At 47.1% G+C, this 26,169-nt stretch overlaps 1 protein-coding gene across 15 annotated transcripts in view; it reads left to right on the top strand.

The window, feature by feature from the left end:
- The window catches only part of LOC129204426 (TRPM8 channel-associated factor 2-like), a 29,679-nt gene extending 13,128 nt beyond the window's left edge, over positions 1 to 16,551 (top strand). For 14 of the 15 annotated variants that reach the window (XM_054820466.1, XM_054820452.1, XM_054820446.1 and 11 more), the window contains 6 exons: positions 60 to 1,030; positions 2,994 to 3,088; positions 4,094 to 4,307; positions 5,154 to 5,393; positions 9,468 to 9,805; positions 15,301 to 16,551. In XM_054820466.1, the coding sequence (XP_054676441.1) occupies positions 60 to 1,030; positions 2,994 to 3,088; positions 4,094 to 4,307; positions 5,154 to 5,393; positions 9,468 to 9,805; positions 15,301 to 15,546 (2,104 nt within the window). In that variant the 3' untranslated portion in view covers positions 15,547 to 16,551. The remainder of the gene's footprint in view (positions 1 to 59; positions 1,031 to 2,993; positions 3,089 to 4,093; positions 4,308 to 5,153; positions 5,394 to 9,467; positions 9,806 to 15,300) is intronic. The other variant, XM_054820488.1, reaches the window with a different exon arrangement.
- The last annotated feature ends 9,618 nt before the right edge of the window (positions 16,552 to 26,169 follow it).

Here is a 26,169-nt window from a genome sequence, read left to right as displayed (position 1 = left end):
GGCCTTTTGTGGAAAGGATTCTGGGATGAGGGCTAACCTGGACTCTGTTGGTTTTGCAGGCACCAGGCCAACCTCAGCCTTGATGCTGAGTTTCTCCTGCGTGGTGTGTCGGAGCTGGATTTGGTGACCGGGGGTGCACCATCCTGCCTGCTGGTGCACGGCATACTCTCCTTCCCGCTCTGCCTGGACAGCTCTCACCGCTGCCTCTTAGCTGCTGCACGCTATGGCCGAGGACGTGTTGTAGTGGCAACCCATGAGAGCCAGCTGTTCTCCCCAAAGCTGGCCAAATTCCTGCTGAATGCTGTCCGCTGGCTGGATGCTGGGAGAAAGGGGCTGGTGGGTGTGGATGCCAGCATAAAGAAACTGTGTAGGCTTCTCTCTCAGGAAGAGGTGAAGTCGCAGGTGTCACAGCTGACAGATGACATCAGCGTGTACTGCTGCTCTTCTTACAGCAGCAGAGAGGCAGAGAGGGTGCATGCTTTCGTGGCAGAGGGAGGTGGCCTACTGGTTGGAGGCCAGGCCTGGTACTGGGCTTCCCAAAACCGCGGCAAAGCTGCTGTGGCAAACTATCCTGGCAACAAAATCCTCAACCGCTTTGGGCTGAGCATCCTGGGGCAGAGCGTCCAGGCAGCTAAGTACCCAGTTGTGAGGTCTGGGGAGCACTACCACTTCCGCAAGGCGCTCGCTCTTTTTAACAGGCATGTAGATGAGCATGAGGAACTCAAGGCCCCCTTGAAGGACTGGCTGCAAAGGCTAGCACAAGACTGCACTGCCTTTCTGCACATCCCAGCCCAAGACTGCCCTGCGTATGCCTCACTCCACCGCATCCTGACCAAAGTGCTTCAGAGAAGTGGGATCCCACAAGTCAGCAAGCACTGCCCTGTCAAGAGCAACTCCAAAGAGGCAGTCCTTCTCTGCATGGCGACTGAGCTGTCCCTCACCATGACAGACAGTGCAGCCCTAGTGCAGAAATCTGCTGCTGGTGTCTGTGCCCTCCCTATCACTGTGGACATAGATGGCACAAACCCAGGTGAGGAGTGTTTCTCCCTTTCTCTTGAGGCATCCTGTTGCTGGAATCGGTGGGGCGGCTGTCCTCAGGGTGCATGTGTCTGTGCATGCCTGAACATGGGGACGGATGTGCAGTTTCACTGTGGGCTTGTGAGGAGGCTGACCTCTCTGTAGTGGCAGACAAGCTCCTTTTGTGGCCAGCCCTGACTTCAGCTCTCCCATGAAAGTCCTGCTTCCTCGCTGATTGTGCACAGGCACTTGGGGGAAAAGAGCCACCTAGCAGAGGCACCTCCGGGTACTTGCATGGCACAACAGCTTTGGCAAGAAAGCCTCCTAGAGAAGCTCCGGGCTCAACACTGCAGGTTGTTGTTGCCATAGTTGTGCTGATACAGCCATCTATGGGGCCATCCTACGCCGAGGTAGGAGTTAGGTACAAAAGGTTTATTTTTAATCTAGATAATTTCGGCCTGAGTTATAGCACAGTTTCACAACTTGTGTCAGCACAGTTGATGGAGTGAAGGTCTGGTTTTGGGGGTGAAAACAAGAGGCTGATAGCATGGTGCGAACTTCTTGGGCTGACACCATCACTGAAGCCAAGGTATTTGGTAATTACACCCTGAATGATTTGTCTAAGCTTAGGCCTTGTATCGGTACAACCTTGCTGAGATTCCTGTTCACAACTGATACATTTAAACTCTAGGTTAAATTCCACTGGTAAGGTATTATCCCCTGGACAGATTAATCTTTACTTTTTTTTGGTATTGGAATATAATTGAGAGGAGGTGTTTGCAAACTGTTCTAATGAGATGAAGGAGACTGTTCTGGAGTGGCAGTGTCTGAGAGCAGAGGATATGCAGAGATAAAAGTTGTGGAATAACTGGTTTTAACGCTAATGAGTCAGGACAAAAGAGGAAAATTGTTAGGGTTGGCTGAACTGAATGCATTGGATTGAACACAGTATTTTGTTTGACCAGAGATATTCAGAATTTGTGTCATTTCACGTAAACAAAAAAGAAATGATACCAAACCCTGAATGCCCTTTCAAAGCTGCCTTTGGGGCAAATTCAGCAAAGCTGAGATGAATTGGTGAAACATTGTGATATGGTGTAATTTGCATTTTTCCTTAGATTAGGTTTTGCTTGACAAAACTGGTCCTGCTTTCTTGGAGGACAGAAAAGGTTGTAAATTGGGTGCTTTATGACAGTTCAGCTCTTTTTAGGACTTTTGCTGTTTGTGTTGAAATATGCTTGAGTAAACTTTTATGTCAGAACTAGGGAGTGGATTTTGCCTGATCAGTACAGTAGAGGTGGATCAGTTTTGCACTGTGTATCACAAGTGTTTACAGAGACCTAGGCAGAGGAGACTTGCATTTCCATGGGAAGACTGTCTAGAAACATGCTAAATTGTAGTGGTATGGTGGAGTACCCATCTTACACCTACCACAGGACAGTTCTTTTAGGCTTTCTTATAACTTCAGTCAGCTAGAAATGGGAATTCATGTGGGGCCCAGCTTGTGCTGGACCAGTCAGTAAGGAAAAATGTGATGTCACTGTCAGTCTGTTGTTTAGGAAATCTTTTATGACCATTACAACTTCAACTGTGTTTAATACCACCACAGTATGCACTGCTTACGAGGGCTTTAGGATAAGAGGATATGAGTGAGGAGGTATTGGGGTTTTGGTTTCTTTTTTTTTATTATTATTTTTAAAAGATACTAGTAAACATATTTAAGTTTGGAATTTCCGTAAGTTCAAATTTGTGGGGCTTGCTTGCTAATGGTGTGATTATCTTGTTCACACTGCTACCCTATTGCTTTAAAACTATTTATGACAGGTTGGGTAAAACATGAGACAGTTCTGTGGCTGTAGAGCAAGGGAAAAGAAAAGGATAGAATATTCTTCTATTGCAGCTTGAAATCTCCAGAATCCATAATATCAGGCCAAAGAAGTCCTTGACCGTTTAGGACTGTATTCTCTTATTTTTAGGTGAGACAGCCTGGAGGAGTACAGGACTCTACCTCCCTGAAGGGCACACAGCAGTCATAACATTCCCTTGCCTGGTGGTCGGTGCTGGTCTGAAGGTAAGCTGTGTCTAGTTTGGCTTCTGTTTACACTGATGTTTTTGTCAGGTGAGCGCTCAAAAACAGTTCTCAGGAGGCTTTTCTCATTGGTTTTGCTGCCTTTTCAGTCCTTTCCTACTGCTGCCACCCTGTGGCACTTTGAATGCATTGCCATAATTTTTAACCTTGTTTCCCACTCTCTTCTGTTGCATTCCTCTTATTTCTGCGTGCTGGCGGGATAATTGAGTATGGCTACTGCCTGAAGACGGCTGTATTTGTTTTGTTATCATGCGTACAGAGCTGATGAAGGTCATTTTCAGGCCCAAGATAAGAACTTGGGCCCTTCTATGCACCAGACTTAGTTCTGTCTCTCCATATCTCTCATAAGGAACTTTCAAAGTGCTGTCACTATTGCTCATGTAGATCTATCCAGATCAGATGTAAGCTAGTTACTTGGGATCCTGTTCTCTGCAAAGTACGAAGTAGATAAATGCTTACCTGCTTGGATATTTTTTGCAGTGAGCTCCCTGCAGCTGGAATGCAAAATTAACTCAGGTGTTTCTGTCTGATCCTGCAGCCACATGCTGTCTGTATGAGGATCAAGGAAGAGACACAATAAAAGAAGCTAGCAGTGGTCACATTTCTGCAACTCATTTTACAGGATGTGACTTTGATGCTGGTGAAGGGTGAAGGAATGATCAATGCAAGTACAGTGCAGTGAAAGAAGTCATTGCAGTACACTGAACTGCTGGTGAAGGATGTAGTTGACCCAGTAATAATGGGAGTATAGCTGTAAGACTCTCTGAGACAGGGATAGCACTGAATTTCACCAGCTTTTTTCACTGTATTTGCTGCTTCTGGTGACCACAGGCTGAAAGCTTGAACTAGGCTGGAGTCAGAAGGCTGCTTCTGCGTGCATGCCCAGGAAGGACAGTGCTGCTGCAGATGACTCAGAGTGTTGTGGTCAGTCTGCCAGGTGGCACTTGGAGCCCTTTGACCAAGTGTTCCTACCCTTCTGTTTGCTAGGTGCAGATTGGGTGCCACACAGATGACCTCTCTCATGCCGCAGAGCTGAAACGAGCCCCAGTGGTAATACGCACCTGTGATATTGCCTGCCAGAAACAGACTATTTCCTGCCTCTGGGGTGGCCTCATTTACATCATTGTACCAGCAAGGAGCGTCCTGGGTAAAGTGCCAATCACAGTAGAAGGGGCAGTCAGAGCTCCTTTCTTCAAGCTTGGTAGGTTTTTTTACCTTGGTGCCTTTCTCCTTAGTGCTGCTCACAGATGCTGCTATCTCTGTGACTGAAAGGAAAGATGGTCCCATGCTTAGGAAAGTCTTAGAAATGCCTAGGTTTAAGAATACCTAGATTTAGTTTCCTTGCTTTGTTGTCCTCTGGGATTCTGGGTAAGTCACTTAGTCACTCTGTGCCTGCTACATGGCAGGAGGTAGGTGAGGCAGCTGTCACAAAATGGGCAGGGTTTGTCCAGACCGACATTTCTTGGAAGTTGGAGTTGTGATTTCTGATGGAAACCATTGGGTTGGAGGGACACCAGCTGACCTCTGCCACAGCAAAGGCTGCCTGGTGCTTTGCCTGCTTTACTGTGCCCCCATATGGCCATCTCCAGTCCCTACAGTAAATCTCTCTGCTGAAGTCCCGTGTTTTCGGTCAGTATCTCTTCTCTTCCTCTATGCATTTTCTTCTTGCTCTTCTGTCAAACTGAACAAAACCAGGGTTGTTATATGAAATAGCAAATCTCTGCTGGAGAAGAAGAAATGAGATCATCAAGGAACACTGGTGAAACCTGATGCTTGTTCTCAGATGGAAAACAGGGATCCATTCTTGGTATGTTACTACTCTGGTATATGCCAGTCCTCTTCAGTCTCTCTCATCCATAAAAGAACCTGAGGAGACTTCCCAAGCACAGGATGAGGATTAACTAGTTAACAGCCACCACCCCCAATCACACAACTACACATACTGTTTTCCAAGACAATTTCCTGTGGTCTCTCTCCAGCTTGACCTCTAGGAGCATGCTCAAAAGTCAGAGGTGTGCTTAACCGATTTTCTGTGTTGTCAATGTAGGGGAGACCTGTGAAAGCCAGTGGAAGGCCTGTATCCGGCACTACCCTGCTCCCTGGGCAGAACTCGCTGTTGAGAATCTCATCCTGACAGTGCCATCTGACAGCATCTGCCACATGGAGAACCCACAGCCACTGCTGACCTTGTGGAATGAGATCATGGTGGCAATAAGCAAACTGGCAGCCATACCAACAAAATTCCCGAGGCCAGAGAGGATTGTAACAGATGTCCAGATCTCATGTGGTGGGTACATTGGCCTTCTCAAGGGGCTAAGAGACATGCGGCCTCTAGCAGAAATGTCTGTTCCTTCAAGGTTATTTTGCTAAAACCAGGCTAGGAACATATGTAAGATGTCAAATGACTGCGACCCTTACATAATTGTGAGCTACTCCATCAGGATGGAAACATGGTAATGCAGGGCTTAAAAAACTGTATTGACCCTTTCAGATGCCTCCCTGCTCTCAAAACTGGTGTTGTCTCACTTAGCTGTTCTGCTGCCTGGGTGTGTTAAGAGGCAGAGCTGCTGACTGCAGTGGCTTTGACTCACATGTAGTTACTCATTCTCCCTCATGAATGCACTGCAAAGTCACTACAGCTGGGAGATGGTGACCTGATTTCTGTTTTTTCCCTGCGTCAGCCACAGGACTATTCTCAGACGTTCAGTGACAGTTATTAAACCTGTGTGTGCCTACCTGCTGGAGACAGGCTGCACAAAGGTTATTGTGAGCAAAGCTTAGCCTGCAAAGACATGCCTGAGATGATGGCAATGGAGAAGCAGAACCAATAGCACTGTCAAAGCCCGTGAGATTGTAGTTTTGAAGCTGATGCTCCCCCACCCCAGCTTTTCAAGTTGTAAACTGAGTGCATTTGATCTAGAGTCAAATTAGGGGGTTGTGTTGGGTTTTGTGTGGCAAGGTTTTGGTAGCGGGAGGGGCTACAGGGGTGGCTTCTGTGAGAAGTTGCTAGAAGCTTCCCCTGTGTCTGATAGAGCCAATGCCAGCCGGCTCCAAGATGGATCCGCCGCTGGCCAAGGCCAAGCCAATCAGCACCTCTGTGATAACATATTTAAGAAGGAAAACAAAAGAGTTAAAAAAGCTTTTGCAGCCAGAGAGAGGAGTGAGAAGATGTAAGAAACTCTGCAGACACCAAGGTCAGTGAGGAAGGAGGGGGAGGAGGCGCTCCAGACACCAGAGCAGAGATCCCCCTGCAGCCCGTGGTGAAGACCATGGTGAAGCAGGCTGTCCCCCTGCAGCCCATGGAGGAAGGATGAGGGGGTGTAGAGATTCCACCTGCAGCCTGTGGAGAACCCCATGTCAGAGCAGGTGGAGACACCTGAAGGAGGCTGTGGCCCGTGGGAAACCTGTGCCGGAGCAAGCTCCTGGCAGGACCTGTGGACCCGTGGAGAGAGGAGCCCACGCCAGGGCAGGTTTGCTGGCAGGACTTGTGACCCTGTGGGGGACCCACGCTGGAGCAGTCTGTTCCTGAAGGTCTGCACCCTGTGGGAGAGACCCCACGCTGGAGCAGTCTGCTCCTGAAGGTCTGGACCCTGTGGGAGAGACTGTGCTGGAGCAGTTCGTGAAGGACTGTAGCCCGTGGGAGAGACTCCATGTTGGAGCAGGGGAATGTTGAGAGGAGTCCTCCCCCTGAGGACAAAGAAGCAGCAGAGACAATGTGTGCTGAACTGACCGCAACCCCCATTCCCTGCCCCCTTGTGCCGCTGAGGGGGGAGGAGGTTGAAGCCGGGAGTGAAGTTGAGCCCGAGAAGATGGGAGGGGTGGGGGGAGGTGTTTTAAGACTTGATTGTATTTTCTCATTGCTCTACTCTGTGTTGCCTAGTAATATATTAGATGAATCTCCTCTCTACATTCAGTCTGTTTTGCTCGTGACGGTAATTAGCGAGTGATCTCTCCCTGTCCTTATCTCGACCCAAGCCTTTTGTTATACTTCTCCTCTCCCATCTCACTGGGGGAGGGGTGAGCGAGCGGCCGCATGGCACCCAGCTACCGGCTGGGCCTAAACCACGACAGGGGTAAATGTGGAACTTTTCAATACAAGTTTTGTTCAGTTGTTTTTCAAAGTAGACTGGTTAAATTCATCATTCCACAGTGAGACAAGGGTTTGGCATGAACCCTGATGTCCTAACCATTTGCTAAGCCACATGGAAAGAATTTGCTGCATATCTTGGGAGTGTTAAGTTCTGCTATCCTGAGCAAATGCCAGTTAAAAGCATCAGTCTGCAGACACAAAATTCCCTTCTGTTTTGGGTGGAGTAAATGGTTTCACTCCCATTTCTGGACCTGAACTTTTTGGGTGCCAGTGGCTGATAAATGCATGCATCCCTCTTATTAAAAAAGAGGGAGCTCAAGATCTTAAATAGTTCCTGCAGGAAGGGGGGTTGTCATTCATGTTCTCCAACTTGGGTAGTCTACAAGCTTAGTGTTCAGTCAAAGCCAGCTGTGTAGGCTCTCTATATAGTGAGTGTAAAGGTGACTCTTGTGTGAAGCTTTGGGAATCTTCAAGAAGAAGGACAAATCAGGGATGAAGACACCAAGGAGACATGAGTAAAATCCCTTGAAGTGCAAGATTCTTGCCTAGCATGATGCTGGGAAATTGTTTATAGTATAGCTATCCTGTGAGGTTAAGAAAAGGCTTAAGCATGTCATGCCTAAGAACAGTTCTTAAGCTTGACAGACTGTGACTGACTGTGGTGGGTTGACCCTGGCTGGGGCCAGGTGCCCACCAGAGCCGCTCTTATCACTCCCCTCGTTCACTAGACGGGAGAAAAAGTATAATGAAAAGCTTGTGGGTCGAGATAAGAACAGGGAGAGATCACTCACTAATTATCGTCACGAGCAAAACAGACTGAACTGAGAGAGGGAATTCATCTAATTTATTACTAGGCAAAACAGAGTAGAGGAATGAGAAATAAATCTTAAAACACCTCCCCCCACCCCTCCCATCTTCCCGGGCTCAGCTTCACTCCCAGCTTCAACCTCCCCCCCTCAGCGGCACAGGGGGACAGGGAATGGGGGTTACGGTCAATTCATCTCACGGTGTTTCTGCTGCTTCTTCATCCTCAGGGGGAGGACTCCTCTCATCGTTCCCCTGCTCCAGCATGGAGTCCCTCTCACGGGAGACAGTCCTTCATGAACTTCTCCAACGTGAGTCTCTCCCATGGGCTACAGTCCTTCACGAACTGCTCCAGTGTGGGTCTCTCCCACAGGGTGCAGACCTTCAGGAGCAAACTGCTCCAGCGTGGGTCCCCCACAGGGTCACAAGTCCTGCCAGCAAACCTGCCCTGGCGTGGGCTCCCCTCTTCATGGGTCTACCGGTCCGGCCAGGACTTGCTCCAGCGTGGGCTTCCCACGGGCCACAGCCTCCTTCAGGTGCCTCCACCTGCTCCAGCGTGGGGTCCTCCACGGGCTGCAGGTGGAATCTCTACACCCCCTCATCCTTCCTCCATGGGCTGCAGGGGGACAGCCTGCCTCACCATGGTCTTCACCACGGGCTGCAGGGGGATCTCTGCTCTGGTGTCTGGAGCTCCTCCTCCCCCTCCATCTGCACTGACCTTGGTGTCTGCAGAGTTTCTTACATCTTCTCACTCCTCTCTCCAGCTGCAAAAGCTCTAACTGGTTTTTGTTTTCCTTCTTAAATATGTTATCACAGAAGCGCTGATTGGCTTGGCCTTGGCCAGCGGCGGATCCATCTTGGAGCCGGCTGGCATTGGCTCTATCAGACGCAGGAGAAGCTTCTAGCAGCTTCTCACAGAAGCCACCCCTGTAGCCCCCCCACTACCAAAACCTTGCCACGCAAACCCAACACACTTCCTTATGTCTCATATACACTGCTGACTACTGGAGTGCAGACCTGCAGTATCCACACTATACATAGGAAGACACAAGCTCTGCCAGGATGCTTTATCACATTATTGCATGGCTGGGTTGGCATCAACTGTGCTCAGTTTGTGAGAGTTCAGGTGTATTCTGGGCAATGGTCAGGCTTTTCCCCTCATCCTAAATTCTCAACCTCAGTCTAGCTGTGAGTGTAGCTTATATATAAAAAGGGAAAGCAGGCAAAACTGTGATTAACTGATAGTTCTGTATTACCTTTACATTGCTTATTTGACTATTTATTAGGGTGAAACTTGTATTTCCTTATCTCACAAAGGAAAAGGTTTGTCATTCATGGTAATGCACCATGGTTTGTGAGATGGAGGAAAGGCACTAGAAAAATGAAAAAAAAACCCAAACCCATTTATGTCTAAGAGGCACTGGAGTGCATACTTACAACATATGTTGGTACCTGTCTTTCCTGCAGGCTGGATGCATGCTGGCTACCCCATCATGGGACACCTAGATTCAGTGAAGGAGATGTTAGACATGAAGCACATGCAAACTACTGGTCTTTGGGGTCCTGTCCATGAGCTGGGACACAATCAACAGCAGCAAGCATGGGAGTTTCCCCCTCATACCACAGAGGCCACCTGCAACCTCTGGTCTGTCTATGTTCATGAGAATGTGATGGGGATTCCCAGGCATCAGGCCCATCAGGCACTTAGGTCACAATGTCGGAAAGAAAGGATAAAAGAGTATCTGAAGAAAGGCGCTCAACTAAAGCACTGGGAGGTGTGGACTGCTCTGGAGACATACCTGCAGGTAACTGGGAAAAGCGTGTGTATTCTTAGTGCAGTCAGTGAAGCCTGTGTCAGAGGATGTCTGCAGCCTGGTGACTGTAGCTGTTATGCCTTGTAAGCGTTTGCTACAATCTGGGTTCATCTTGGGTCCAGAAAGCACCTGAGAGGTGTACAGATAAAGCATCTATTGCTGATGTCTCCTGAAAATCTTCCTTTGCCAGACTTGGGCTTAGCCACTCAAGGAGAGAGCTTAGTGCAATATACTAATCTTTTGCCCCAGGAGAGAAACAGGAACTGCTGCTTGTTATACAGCATGGGAAAAGGATGGTCAAATTTGGTCACAGCTCTTTAATCTGCTGCAGATTTCCTGTGGCACATTAGGCTAATTGGCAGAAAAACCCTTGGCGTTGTTAAGTGTCTAGAAGAGCCAGACTTCTAGCAGTATCCTGGTGAGTTACATGGCTAGGCTCCTTTTTACAAAACACAGCAAAGAGGAGGGTGTTCCTATCCGATGCCCTGAGTGGAGCCAGTGTAGTCCAGGTGGCAAGGGGATGGGTTCAGCATCTTCGGTCGTAGGCTTGCCAAGCTGCGGAAGAGGGCTTTAAACTAAAGTTGCTGGGGGAGGGGAACCTCAATCCATCCCATGCCTACCAGTTTGATGCCAGTGCCAGCAGTAGATGCCCAGAGCCTGGGAAGGATCACAGGTCAGCAGGAGAACACCTGAAGTGCTGCACAAAGGAATTCCAGCTACTCCAGCCAGTAAGTCAGCTTCATTGAGGGCCCAGCTTAAATGCCTCTATGCAAACGCACGTAGCATGGGGAACAAACGAGGAGTTGGAGACGTGCACATGCCTGCAGGGCTATGATCTTATTGGCATCACAGAGAGGTGGTAGGATGGCTCCTGTGACTGGAGTGTTGGGATGGAAGGGTACAGGCTCTTTAGGAAGGACAGGCAGGGCAGACGAGGAGGGAGTGTCTCCCTCTTATGTCAATGACCAGCTCGAGTGCATGGAGCTCCACTTGGGGATGGACAAGGAGCTGACTGAGAGCTTATGGGTCAGGGCTAAAGGGAGGGCAGGGACAGGGGACATTATAGTGGGGTCTGCTACAGGCTACCCAGCCAGGAATACAGTACGCATGAGGCCCTCTAAAGACACATAGGAGCAGCCTCATGTTCACAAGCCTTGGTCCTCATGGAGGACTTCAGTCATCCTGTTATCTGTTGGAGGAACAACACAGCAGGGCATAAGCAATCCAGGAGGTACCTGGAATTCATTGATGATAACTTCTCCAAGTGATAGGGGAGCCAGCGAGGAGAGGTGCCATGCTGAACTTTGTTCTCACCAACAAGGAGGGGCTGGTGGGGCATGTGAAGCTCAAGGGCAGCCTTGGCTGCAGTGACCATGAAACGGTGGAGTTCAAGATCCTTAGGGCAGTGAGGAGAGCACACAGCAAGCTCCCTACCCTGAACTTCAAGAGAGCAGACTTCAGCCTCTTCAGGGATCTGTTTGGTAGAGTACCATGGGACAAAGCCCTGGAGGGAAGAGGGGCCCAAACCAGCTGGTTACTATTCAAGGATCACCTCCTCCAAGCTCAGGAGCGATGCATCCCAACAAAGTAAAAGTCAGGCAAAAACGCCTGAAGGCCTGCACGGATGAACAAGGAGCTCTTGGACAAACTCGAATGCAAAAAGATAGCCTACAGAGGGTGGAAGCAAGGACAGGTACCCTGGGAGGAATACAGAGAAACTCTGAGCAGCCAGGGATCAGGTTAGGAAAGCTAAAGCCCAGACAGAATTAAATCTGGCCAGGGACATCAAGGGCAACAGGAAAAGCTTCTGTAGGTATGTCAGTGATAAAAGGAAGACTAGGGAAAATGTGGGCCCCCTCTGGAAGGAAACAAGACACCTGGTTACCTGGGATATGGAGAAGGCTGAGGTACTCAATGACTTTTTTGCCTCAGTCTTTACTGGGAAGTGCTCTATCCACACCACCGAAGCTGCAGAAGGCAAAGGCAGGGACTGGGAGAATGAAGAACCACCACTGTAGGAGAAGATCAGGTTTGAGAGTATCTAAGGAACCTGAAGGTGCAGAAGCCCATAGGACCTGATGAAAGGCATCCACGCGTCCTGAGGGAACTGGCGAATGAAGTTGCTAAGCCACTCTCCATCATATTTGAGAAGTCCTGGCAGTCTGGTGAAGTTCCCACCAACTGGAAAAGGGGAAACATAACCCTCATCTTTAAAAAGGGAAAAAAGGAAGACCCAGGGAACCATAGGCCAGTCAGTCTTACCTCTGTGCCTGGCAAGATCATGGAGCAGATCCTCCTGGAGACTATGCTTAGGCATATGGAACATAAGGAGGTGATTGGTGATAGCCAACATGGCTTCACTAAGGACAAATCGTGCCTGACAAATTTGATGGGGTTACAGCGTTAGTGGATAAGGGAAGAGCAACTGACGTCATCTACCTGCAAGGCATTTGACACTGTCCCGCATGACATCCTTGTCTCTAAATTGGAGAGACATGGATTTGACAGATGGACCACTCGGTGGATAAGGAATTAGCTGGATGGTCGCACTCAAAGACTTGCGGTCAACGGCTCGATGTCCAAGTGGAGAACAGTGATGAGTGGCGTTCCTCAGGGGTTGGTATTGGGACTGGCGCTGTTTAATATCTTGGTCAGCAACATGGACAGGGGGATCGAGCGCACCCTCAGCAAGTTTGACGACAACACCAAGCTGTGTAGTGCAGTCGACATGCTGGAGGGAAGGGATGCCATCCAGAGGGACCTTGACAGGCTGGAGAGGTGGGCCCGTGCGAACTGCATGAAGTTCAACAAGGCCAAGTGCAAGGTCCTGCATGTGGGTTGGCGCAATCCCAAGCATGACTATGGGCTGGGCGAGGAATGGATTGAAAGCAGCCCTGAGGAGAAGGACTTGGGGGTATTGATTGATGAGAAGCTCAACATGAGCCGGCAGTGTGCGCTTGCAGCCCAGAAAGCCACCCATGTCCTGGGCTGCATCAAAAGAGGTGTGACCAGCAGGTCGAGGGAGGTGATCCTGACCCTCTACTCCGCTCTTGTGAGACCCCACCTGGAGTACTGCATCCAGCTCTGGGGGCCCCAGTACAGGAGAGACATCGAGCTGTTGGAGAGAGTCCAGTGGAGGGCCACGAAGCTGATCAGAGAGATGGAGCACCTCTCCTGTGAGGACAGGCTGAGAGAGTTAGGATTGTTCAGCCTGGAGAAAAGGCAGCTCCGGGGAGATCTAACTGCAGCTTACCAGTACCTGAAGGGGGCCTACAGGAAAGATGGTGAGGGACTATTTATCAGGGAGTGTAGTGGCAGGACGAGGAGTAATGGGTTTAAGCTGAAGGAGGGTCAATTTCGATTAGATGTTTAGAAAGAACTTCTTTACTGTTAGAGTGGTGAGGCACTGGCACAGGTTGCCCAGAGAGGTTGTGGAGGCCCCATCCCTGGAAGTGTTTAAGACCAGGTTGGATGAGGCTTTGGGCAACCTGGTCTAGTGGAGGGTGTCCCTGCCCATGGCAGGGGGGTTGGAACTAGATGATCTTTAAGGTCCCTTCTAACCCAAACCATTCTCTGATTCTATGATTCTATGATATAAACAACAAAATATTTATTGGAGGAGCATTGATCTTGATTTTTCCACATTCCAGAAGGAGTGCCTGAATCATCAAGCTGAAGAGTCATCTTCTGTTTTTTCTGGTGCAACATGTCATAATAGTTACACAGAGTGGAAGTTTCAAAATTTTCCCACACTACCTTACTAGTTTGGTCACTGCCACACTGCCTCACCCACACCCTATAGGCTGGAATCTCCCATCTCCTGTCTGGCTACTGACAGGACTGCTGGGATAAATGTGACATGAAAGAACAATTACAATTCTGTCTCTACATTGTCCCTATTACAGCTATAATGTGGTTGGTTGTTTTGGGGTTTTTTTCAATGGAATGGTCTCCATGTTCCACATTTGGCTGCCATTTAGACAATTTTCAAATTCCTTCAATGCAGGAAGGCTTCAGCATTGATCTTCAGGCCTTTTTAGGTCCAGCTCCTGTATGGTTCTTATACTTGCATGGCAGCACGCTGTCCTGTGGTCCTTCCATTGCCTGATGGAGCATACCATCTCTCAGAGTTCAGCCTGGATCCCATTTACCTCTCCAGAGTGGTCATTAAAGCCTGTAACACAGATCTTGCAAAAAAGAGTATAAAACAATTAGAAAATTAGTTAATTAGCCCAAGAGATTTACAGATTTAAATAGAATACAAAACTCCTGTCTGTACTGTTCTGTCTCCACCTCCTCACTGCTTGCTTTGGAGTAAAGTCAGAGACCTCCCACGTTCTGTCTAGACTAGGAAAGAGAAGCACTTGCAGCATACTTCAGGATGCAGGTTCCCCCAGTTCACCCCCACAAGTACCTGTGTTTTCTTCCCATAGAAGGCTGGCAGTGGGGGAGAGAACAGACAGTTTTCACTGTGGACATGTTGTGACAAGGAGTTGTAAATTCTCTGGGATGGATACTTGAACTCAGGGTCCAGGAGATGCTCCTGCATTCTGCAGTTCAGACATAGCCTAACATGGTGTGGAGCCTCCTTCAGTATGTTGGCTTACTGCTTTTGACTTGGCACAAGACCAGACCCTTTCATCTCCTACCTTCCAGTCAGCCTCCTCATGGCTCTCCAACCTTCTCACAAAAAGATACTGCCTAGTCCATTGCTAGTCTCAGCACCAGGAGTTTCCATATCAATAGGGGTTTATCAGAGGTAGATAACCTACCTGTTTGTTCTGCCTAATGTAGAAGTGCTGTCTTCTGCTTAGCTGTTCCAGCATGATGGAGGATTTGTGGAATGCAATTGAGTGTCAATCTATTCAATATCAGAAAATGAGATGTAGGTCATGGCTTTGTAGGGAACTATGGGCATTGAGTAGACATTCTGCATCCTGTCATGCTGTGCTTCCAAGTCAGCTTTTCATATTAACCTCATCTTGAGCAACAATGTAGGTTTCTCCTATCTCTTTAAACTCTTTACACATGCAACAATATTTTCTGTCTGAATCCCTTTTCTTATTCCTAGCGGAAGATGCCCTGCTCACAGTCTCTCCTTCCTGTTTTCTGATTACTCCTTGATCTCCTGTGCTCCTTCTTTCCAGGTTCTGTCAGTGTCCTCTTTGATGATTTTTCACTGCACAGGAAGCTTTCTTCTGCCCAAATCAGTAGGTTGTATAGTTGGGTGCTGACATTTCTGGCTGCTCCCAGTGCATCTTTCATCTCTGTTTTGGCAGGCCAGTGTAATGGGAAGGTGTATTTTTCTGTACCTTAGTGCTCTAAGTTATGCTCTGAAGCCTGGAAGTTGAATACCTTAATCTAATTTTACATTCATTCTAAAAGACACTGCAGAAACCTATGGAATTTTCTACTGCTTGTAACACAGGAATAATGCTAGAAAAATGAGAAGTTCATTGTTTTTACATTGTGTTTTTCTCCATCAGTTGCAGGAAGGGTTTGGTTGGGACCCCTTCACCCAGCTCTTCTCTGACTACCAGAAAATGTCCACCATCCCAAAAGATAATCCTTCTAAGATGAACTTGTGGGCACAGAAGTTTTCTCAGCAGGTGAATAAAAACCTGGCTCCTTTTTTTACAGCCTGGGGTTGGCCTATCAAGAAAGAGCTGTCTGTGGAACTGTCCTCTTTACCCACCTGGGAACAGGACCCAATGAGATCCTATAGACCATGAAGAAAAAATGTCTAAACCTTGATTCTCACACTACCTATGGCCTATCTTTTTCTCCGTGTGTGCTGCATGATATCTCACTGGATGCTTAGCTTTACACTAAATTCTTTAGCTTCCTGCTGTCAATGGAGGTCAGCCCCAAGTGAAATTCAGGAGAAACTTGTGTGCAGCTCAGCAACCATCTAAGCTATCTTCTGAAGGGTTAAATAATGAATGACCTTTGTTCAGGGTTCATCACCTCAGGAGGAATGTAATTCTGAGTAGATGTAGTTCCTGCAGAACCTTTCTGGTTCTGGAAATTTTCAGGGTGGAGCAGTCCTGGAGTGGTCTCAAGGACAATACAAATAGAATATGGGTCTGTAAAGCAAATAGTAGCCTCCACAATGTTGTATTCTTCAGTTATAATCTCAGTAACGTGAGATTTTCACTATGGTTTTGATTAGCCTAAAATCCCTAATCTTTAATCACTCTAAGTATGCAGAACTTCCACACCTGCTGTGATGAAACTGACCTTATAATGCTTGTATACAGCTTATATGATACTGAAATGCTGTAGATTTCTTCCTGCATTGTATGACTTTGTGATCCAACATCCAGCTTTATGTAAGTCAGTTATAAATTGTAGCTGTCACTCTTAACCACAGCCTGACAGCAAGATACATGCCATGCAAGACTGGAGAGTGGAAACAAAGAAGAGGTGACTTGATTGTAATCAGTAATGGTTTAACTCGTGGACTCATCAAAGGTTAAAACAACAGGCACTGACATGACAGCATGAGGGAAAAGAGAGGAGGAAGACAGCAGTTCATCAAGACAGAGGACCGGACTTTTCCAAGGAGCAACAGAAGTTAATCTTTCTCCCACCTCATTCAGAATTGTTTGGCTAGTACACCACACTGGTGACTACACATGACAGGCAAGTGTGTTAGTGCTTAGCTTAATAGCGTACCAGTCCCAACCCATTTCTTGTGTATTAGCAATAAATAAAAAAATTGTTGTGAACTTGCAGGTTGTGTGTGTGGTCCTACTTTTCATGTCTGTATGCCCAGTAAAAAAAGCGTAAATAGAAGTGACCTGAAGTTTTGTTACAGCAGCTTTTCATTTTTGTTCTGGCTCAGATATGGTTCTGATTTCCCTGTGATTCATTGGTCTGATATTTTGCTTTGTCTTTCAGATTTTCTGTCCATTCTTATTCACCACTAGTATGACTTGTTCTTCCAATAAAATAAATGCAGAGGCTGATTGTAACTTAGTGTTTCAGTACTGGTTTGGTCCTGGTTTGGAGATTGAGAAGAAAAGTCACATGGTGTAAAGATTTAGACCTGACCCTACCTACAGAAGCAGATTTAACCCCTAATGAGTTAATGAATAAAAGTTTAGCTCATATACATTAAAAAAATGCTCAAAATATTATCAGATCTTTTACCTAAGTATGGCAGGATCTATTCCTTTGTCATGAATGGTACAACAAAATGGATCTTGAAATATTTAAGAGAAAAAAAGACAAAAGAAAAAGGTGGTGGGTTGGATTCTGAGCTAGGATGGATTAGTTCAGCCATAGGGATTCAAGTAGAGAAGCTACAATTTATTTACATCAGCTCTAAATGCAGCCTGAAATATACAGGCATACATAGTAAAGAAATTCAAAATTGGACTGACTCAAATTAATATCACCCTCAGAATGATGTCTGTTCTCCTCCATAAAATAAAAAAGGCAATGTAGCATAAATCAGAGAAAAGATTGGCAGAAGGGGCAAAGTGACATTGTAGCAATAAGACAAGACAATGTTATCACAGAGACAGACTGCAAAATAACACATGAAAAATGTATTAATTTCTGTGAAAATGTAGTTCAAGCAGCAGTCACAGAGCAATTCAGCATGCAGTCTGGGAAAATCCTGGGACACACTAGATACTGACCTGAGCAGGAGCTGAAGTAGAAAAAAAGCAAAATACATTAGGAGGTGGCACTGACCTTAGCAAAAATAAAACCAGAAACAGGATTTTGTGCTCTGATAAACTAAGAATGAATGGGTTCACTGGTGAGGTTTTCAAATTACATATACATTTACTGGCTGCCTTTTTACAGACAGCTTGCTTTTAGTGGAAATTTGTCTGCTATTGCTATATACTCTCTTCTGCTAGTAAGGAGCTGGAAGCCCAGCAAAGATCTGGCAAAGACTTTCCATTTATTATCATGCTAATGGTGATTAGGTCAAGACACTTGGAGAAACACACAGAGGCACAACACCTCTTCAAGAGCAAATGTGAAATAAAGTGCTGATGATTCTGTCAATTTTATTAACTACTTCTGTATAAGCTTTCTGACTAGCAGCAAATTATTTTCAAACATGGCTTTTTCTTTTGTTGGTAGTAAAGAACTCAGTGGCATTGAATGAACTGCTGATGTAATAACACTTTCTGCTCATTCTGATTTCTCAAAATTTAGTTAGACAACTAGAAAAATTTGTGCTATTTTTATTGATGATTTTAGTCTGTGATTCTTCAGCAGCAGCTCTAGGAAGTAATCCATAAATCAAACATAGCTAAAATGGGATTCATCTGCCCTGGTTTAGGTCTCCAAAAGTTAGCCATCTCAAGTGGAGCTGCTCACCCAAGGCTCCCTTTAGGGCCAGTGCAGAGAAGCAGGCACCTGCAGAGGGTAATTCATCCCCTAAGACAGTGCAGAGGATTTGCCCTTTGCAGGTCTCTCTAAGTTAGGTTAGATGAGTCAGTCACCTTAGTGTGAAAGAAAGTGAACTCTGCACTATGGCAGTGACATATATGATTGTTTGATCACTTTCCTCAGGTGTTCAGTGCTATGTGCACCTGTTTTGGGGGACTTGAAGACTCTTCCCACTCAACCTTGCATAGTATAACCATGCCAATAATGGGAAAGCTGAATGTACATGAGAATGGGGAATGATGGCTGGAGAGGATGAATGACTGAAAGTGGCACTTGAAAACATGCAGTATGAGTTGGTTACTGCCAGAGCTGAGCAGAAGTTGGATTTCCATTGCAGAGCAGTGGGGTACTAGGGGTCCAGGGAGTTCTATGGCAGTAGGAGTGGGATAAAAAAACCTTCCTGAGCGATTAAATACTTGACAGCCTAAGGCTATACAAGAAAGAAAAGAAGCCTGTTGTAGGTGAAGAGATTTTAGAGTCAGAACTGTGGAGAGTGCAAGCTATTTGAGTGAACTGAGGTTTGAATGGGCCACAGTATTCCCTAAATAAAACTCTTCTGCAATACAGGAATGGCTCTCTGAGGAAATACATTTCCTTTTGCACAGTATTTTATGAAACAAATAATTCTGCTCGGTGTAAACACTGCATCACACAGTGGTTCCCCTTTGGTGAAGTTCTGACCTTTGGTGCCACCAGCCATGTGATACAAATGCAGGATAGTGAAGGGAGGAGCCAGTGAGAGGCTTACAGGGTTGCCTTTAAAAAAATCTTATCAACAACTTTTAATAAAGTCCTTAGGCATTATCTATTTGCAAGTTACAGCTCTACTTTGAGTGAGCAGCCTTCAGGTAAGCCCAAAGAGACACTGTTGAAGATGTAAGCATGATTTTTAACACAGTTCGGTTCATTCATGTTTGAACTAAACAACAGCAATTACATAGTGCCTGATTCTAAATCCTCTGAAATCAATCGAGGTCTGCTATACAAAGAGCATTAAGTAATCTTTAGGTCAGAACTGAAGCTGAAACAATTCAGTCAGCCAGTTATAAAATGCAATTCCCCTTTTTCATCCTGCCCTTTGCTGTTTTCTGTACTGCGGTTACATGGAATTTTGCTTTGTCCGTTCACTGTGCTCACTGTCTGCCATCATTTGCTTCTGACCTTTTTAACATACTCTGTATTTCCTCCTGAATTATTTTGTTAAAAACAATCTCTTTTTATCAATCAAATGGTTGAAGTCACTGCTGTCTGGGGCTATGTACCTTCTCTATTTTATTTTTAAAAAAATGTATTTAGGATAAAAAGGGGACTGCTACATGGGAACTAGAGAATATAAAACATTGTAATGCAAGTAAAATATATTGCAAGCATTACAGGTTTATTTTTTGATAAGTTATTTCCATTGCATGTATTACCTTAGATCTCCATTTTTTCCATCAAAAACACTTTAGTTAATGTAGGAATTATGAGACTTTCTACCTATGCATGATGATAGTTTTGAATTTTGTCATCTGAGATGCTTTTTTCCTCCCAAGATAAAACTCAGTATATAGCAGAGATGGGCAATCAGACAGTATTAAAGGAGAACAGCAATCTTACTTTTTGCAACTTAAATAACCTTGGTTTAGCATTCTTACACATTTTTGTATGTGCCTAGATATATAAAGACAACCAAGTAGTAATATAATTAGAAATTAAATTTGTTACATAAATATGTATACACTTTCTCAATTTTATATTGTTCAGTTATAAAGAATGCAGTCATCATTCTACTTCAAACCTGTCTGCCTTAGTACAAACATGAAATTGTTTTAGTAAGTTGGTAGCAGAGAGAAGTGAAAATAAGTGAATTCATCATGAAGTATAATGTATGTAAGAGCCAGGGATTTTACTATGCATGTAGACGTGTACTTCATTAGATAGGAAATAGCCATTGATCTTTCATTATTAAGGTATCGGTGGCTTCTTTCCATAAAGTATACCATGACTTAATTCAAGATATGTGGATGTTTTCAGATCGGGCATACTTGGCATTTAACACCCTGTAGGGAAATGTATAGATCTAGGTTATTTTCATGAATTATTCCTTGTTCTTCACCATGATAATCCAGATTCAACTATGCAGATGTAGGACCTTCAAAGTGGGAGCTTTATTATGACTGTGATCTCGGAAAAAAACCCATACAGCTGAGAAGAAACTATTCTGATTGCTGATGATGAGGTCCCTCATGGCAGTGTTTCAGAGGCAAAGCACTACATTGGATATGCTGGCTGCAGTAGAGGCTCTGCCTCTGCGGTACAGGTTATGTCTAGATCTACTGGCAGAACTGTAGCTTATGCAAACCAGAGCTGCCTTTAAACTGCCACGAGTTGGAGGCTGCTCACGAGGAGCTGCCATAGCACAGAGCTCTGTAACAGTTAACAAGTGCAAGCAGTAGCCTGCCTATAGCCTGTGCAGGGTGAGACAGAAACGTGCACTCTGATGAGTTCATTATGGAATGGCCACAGGGGACTGCACACGTTTGGGCTGTTCTGAGGGAGCTGCCTTACTTACCCTGTCATCATCAGACCAAATTAGAGCACTGTTTTTAGGTTTAAGTTGCCTTTCATAACAGCGAGTATCTGAGTATCGTGACTGACGTGGTTTAGGCCCAGCCGGCAGCTGAGCGCCACGCGGCTGCTCGCTCACCCCTCCCCCAGCGGGATGGGGAGGAGAACGGAAAAACAATGGCAAAGCCTCGAGGGTTGGGATAAGGGCAGTTTACTGGGACAGCAAGGGAGAGGGAAACAATCAACAACAGTACTGATAACAGATATTCACAATGGGTGATAACAAAGAACAATTTACCAATCCAACGACCGACCGACCAGAGACACAGCCGGTCCCAGAACTGACCAGAGACACAGCCCATCCCAGAACCGTGCCGAAACCCGCCGAAACCACACCACCCCTCCCACTGCCCGACTAGCCCTCCTTTTATGGTGAGCATGACGTCACATGGTATGGAAGAGCCCCCCGGCCAGCTTGGCTCACCTGTCCTGGCTCCTTGTGAAATTAACTCTATCCTTGCCAGAACCAGGACATTATCCACCCCTTATTCTATACCATCTACGTCATGCCCAGATTATTTCACAGACACCATTCTCTTACTCCATGGGCCATTGCTCTAAAGTGTCCATTGAGTTCATTTAGTCCATGGCTTTGGGTTCCATCTGCCATTACAGTCTCTCAGAGCAGGAACAATGGTGTGTGCTGCTGGATTGTTGCACGCTGCATCCGGAGGTTGGTTTTTTTTTTTCACGGCTGGTGTATCTGGTATGGTCCATGCTCGCAGTCTGGACGTCAAAGATGTGATTTTTCGATGAAGTTCCTGGGCACCAGTTGAAGTCAGTTCTAGTTCCAAAGTCCATCCTTCATTAGTTTTGGGTGATTCTTATGGTCATACCATTGATACAGTATATAGCTATTAACATCATACAATTTAATTTTATTGGCTATTTTCACCCAAAATCAAATCCCCTTGGGGTACACACCGGACTTGCCCATCCTTTCTCATCACCCACCAAGTGCACCCTGGTCCCTGAGCAAAAGCAATCCCGCAGATGGGCTTCCCTTTGCCTGAAGCAGGGATAACCCAAACTGTTTTACCCAACATATTTTTCATGCGTACTGCAGGAACTTTATCTCCTTCTACTGGGCGTGGTAATTTTGATTGGGCAGGGCCAGCTCGATTGGCAGATCCCCTAGTGTTAACTAACCAAGTGGCCTTTGCTAAATGTGTGTCCCAGTGTTTGAGGGTCCCACCACCCATTGCTCTCAGGGTAGTTTTCAGCAGTCCATTGTACCTTTCAGTTTTCCCAGAGGTTGGTGCATGATAGGGGATGTGGTACACCCACTCAATACCATGCTCTTTGGCCCGGGTGTCTATGAGGTTGTTCCGAAAATGAGTCCCGTTGTCTGACTCAATTCTCTCTGGGGTGCCACGTCGCCACAGGACTTGCTTTTCTAGACCCAGAATAGTGTTCCAGGCAGTGGCATGGGGCACAGGATATGTTTCCAGCCATCCAGTGGTTGCTTCCACCATTGTAAGAACATAACGCTTGCCTTGGCGGCTTTATGGGAGTGTGATGTAGTCGATTTGCCATGCTTCCCCATATTTATATTTCAACCATCGTCCTCCATACCACAGAGGCTTTACCTGCTTGGCTTGCTTGATTACAGCGCATGTTTCACATTGATGGATGACCTGTGAGATGGCGTCCATGCTCAAGTCCACCCCTCGATCACGGGCCCATCTATATGTCGCATCTCTTCCTTGATGGCCTGAGGTGTCATGGGCCCACCGAGCTATAAATAATTCACCCTTACACTGCCAGTCCAAATCCACCTGAGCCACTTCAATCCTGACAGCCTGATCTACCTGCTGGTTGTTCTGATGTTCCTCAGTGGCCCGACTCTTGGGTACGTGGGCATCTACATGATGTACCTTTACAACTAGCTTCTCTAGCCGGGCAGCAATATCTTGCCACAATGGGGCAGCCCAGATGGGTTTGCCTCTGCGTTGCCAGTTGCTCTGCTTCCACTGCTGTAACCACCCCCACAGGGCATTGGCCACCATCCATGAGTCGGTATAGAGGTACAGTGTTGGCCACTTTTCTCTTTCAGCAATGTCTAGAGCCAGCTGGATGGCTTTCACTTCTGCAAACTGGCTCGATTCACCTTCCCCTTCAGCAGCTTCAGCAACTCACCATGTAGGACTCCATACAGCGGCCTTCCACCTTCGATGCTTTCCCACAATGCGACAGGACCCATCAGTGAAGAAGGCGTATGGTTTCTCATATTCTGTTAGTTTATTATACGGTGGGGCTTCTTCAGCACGTGTCACCTCCTCCTCTGGCAACATTCCGAAATCTTTCTCTTCTGGCCAGTCTGTGATCACTTCCAGAATTCCTGGATGATTGGGGCTTCCTATTCGAGCCCTCTGTGTAATCAGTGCAACCCACTTACTCCACGTAGCATCGGTTGCATGATGTGTAGAAGGAGCCCTCTCTTTGACCATCCAGCCCAGCACTGGCAGTTGGGGTGCCAACAGGAGCTGTGCTTCAGTGCCAATCACCTCTGAAGCAGCTCGAACCCCTTCATAGGCTGCCAATATCTCCTTTTCCGTTGGAGTGTAGCGGGCCTCGGATCCTCTGTATCCCCGACTCCAAAACCTCAGGGGTCGACCTCGAGTCTCCCCTGGTGCCTTCTGCCAGAGACTCCAGGTAAGGCCATTCTCCCTGGCTGCGGTGTACGGCACATTTTTTACATCTGGTCCTGCCCGGACTGGCCCAAGAGCTACAGCATGAACTATTTCTTGTTTAATTTGTTCAAAAGCTTGTCGTTGCTCAGGGCCCCATTTGAACTCATTCTTCTTCCGGGTTACGTGGTAGAGAGGCCTTACTATCAGACTGTAATTCAGAATGTGCATTCTCCAGAAACCCACAACACCTAAGAAGGCCTGTGTCTCCTTTTTGTTGGTTGGTGGAGACATGGCTGCTATTTTGTTGATAATATCCATTGGGATCTGATGCCGCCCATCATGCCACCTTATTCCTAAAAATTGGATTTCCTGCACAGGCCCCTTTACCTTACTTCGTTTTATGGCAAAGCCAGCCAGCAGCAGGATTTGGATTATTTTCTTCCCTTTCTCAGAAACTTCCTCTGCTGAGTTGCCCCATACAATGATGTCATCAATGTATTGCAGGTGCTCTGGGGCTTCACCCTTTTCCAGTGCAGTCTGGATCAGTCCATGGCAAATGGTGGGGCTGTGTTCCCACCCCTGGGGCAGTCGATTCCAGGTATACTGGACACCCCTCCAAGTGAAGGCAAACTGTGGCCTGCACTCTGCTGCCAAAGGGATCGAGAAAAATGCATTAGCTATATCAATTGTGGCATACCATTTGGCTGCCTTTGACTCCAGTTCATATTGAAGTTCCAGCATGTCTGGCACGGCAGCACTCATCGGCAGTGTGACTTCATTCAGGCCACGACAGTCTACTGTCAGCCTCCACTCTCCATTGGACTTCTGCACTGGCCATATGGGACTGTTAAAGGGTGAGTGGGTTCTGCTGATCACTCCCTGACCCTCCAGTTGATGAATTAGCTTGTGGATGGGAACCAGGGAGTCTCTGTTGGTGCGGTATTGCCGCCGGTGCACAGTTGTGGTAGCAATCGGCACCTGTTGCTCTTCAACCCTCAGCAACCCTACAACAGAAGGGTCCTCCGAGAGACCGGGCAAACTAGACAACAGTTCAATTTCCTCCGCTTCCAAGGCAGCTATTCCAAAAGCCCACCAGTAGCCTTTTGGGTCTTTGAAATACCCTTTCCACAGGTAGTCTATGCCCAGAATGCACGGAGCCTCTGGCCCAGTCACAATGGGGTGCTTTTGCCACTCATTCCCCATTAGATTCACTTCAGGCTCCAACAGAGTCAACTGTTGGGATCCCCCCATCACACCAGAAATAGATATCGGTTCCACCCCTTCATAGCTCGATGGCATTAGGGTACACTGTGCACCAGTGTCCACTAGGGCCTTGTACTCCTGTGGGTCCGCTGTGCCAGGCCATCGGATCCACACAGTCCAATACACTCTATTGTCCCTTTCCTCCACCTGGATGGAGGCAGGGCCCCTCTAATCCTGCTCATCATATTCACTAGTCATGTCTTGCAGAAAGGACTTAGAAGTCCCTTCAAGAGGATCATAAGTGCAATCAGGCCTTCCACTTGATCTGGGGGGCTGCCCAGTGGAAACTGGAGCAGCATTCTTTCTGGAAGAGTCCCTTTGTACAGCTGTCTTGCCTTGTAGCTCATGTACGCGTGCCTGCAGGGTTGAGGTAGGCTTCCCATCCCATTTCCTCATGTCTTCTCCGTGGTCACGCAGATAAAACCACAGGATACCTCGTGGTGTGTATGCTCCATATCCCCTCTCCAGAGCAGAAAAACGCTTACTCCTAACAGCTGCAATACGGGTCTGTGCAGGTGGGGAGTACGATATATCCTCTTTGAGTTGCCGGACGTCCTGGGACAGTTTCTCCACAGCTGAGATGAGGGAGGAAGAAAGGCTCTCTTCATACTGCTGGAGTTGGCCAGCCACTTCATCCACTGTGGGTGCCTCTTCACTTTTCCAGTCGATTACTGCCAGTGAGTTGGCGTATGATGATGGTGCACTTTGCACAAATTTTCGCCACATGGATCGGGTACATTGGACTTCATCGGGGTCTGTGGGCAACTGTGCGTTGTCCGGATCGTAGTAAACCATTTCCCACACAGCTAATTCCCTCAGATATTGGATAGCTCTCTCCATGGTGGTCCACTTGCCTGGACAACACATCTTCGCTGAAAGGATACCTTTCCCTCACACTTGACAGGAGTCGCCTCCAGAGGCTGAAGGCCTGTGCCTTCTTCCCAATTGCCTTGTCAATGCCCCCTTCCCTAGACAAGGATCCCAGCTGCTTGGCCTCCCTGCCCTCCAGTTCCAGGCTACTGGCCCCGTTATCCCAGCAGCAGAGCAGCCAGGTAATAATGTGCTCCCCTGGAAGGTGGCTGAAGTCTTTCCGCATATCTCATAGCTCACTCAGGGACAGGGATCGGGTGATCACTTCTGGTTCTGGCTCTTCTTCTTGTTCTCGTGATGGCCCCGGTTCATCATCATCTCTCACTAAGTGAACCGATTTCTTTGTGTATTTCTTTTTGTGTATAGGGGCAACTGATACTGGTATGGGTTGATCTTTTGGCTCGGCTACAGTGCCTGTTGTGGGGGTTTGGGTAGCTGCAGTGCCTGTTGCAGGGGCTTGGGTAGCTGCAGTGCCTGTGGGTCCGCTCTCTCCCTCTGGATGGTGCTGTCTACTGTCAAGCAGTGTTTGATAGATCGTGGCCAGGGCCCCGCACAGCGCAGTCA

Source organism: Grus americana, chromosome 1 (genome assembly GCF_028858705.1).
Source record: "Grus americana isolate bGruAme1 chromosome 1, bGruAme1.mat, whole genome shotgun sequence".
In the NCBI taxonomy this organism is placed as follows: Eukaryota; Metazoa; Chordata; class Aves; order Gruiformes; family Gruidae; genus Grus; species Grus americana.
The sequence above is the reverse complement of the archived record's forward strand: the minus strand, read 5'-3'. Positions and strand labels throughout refer to the sequence as shown.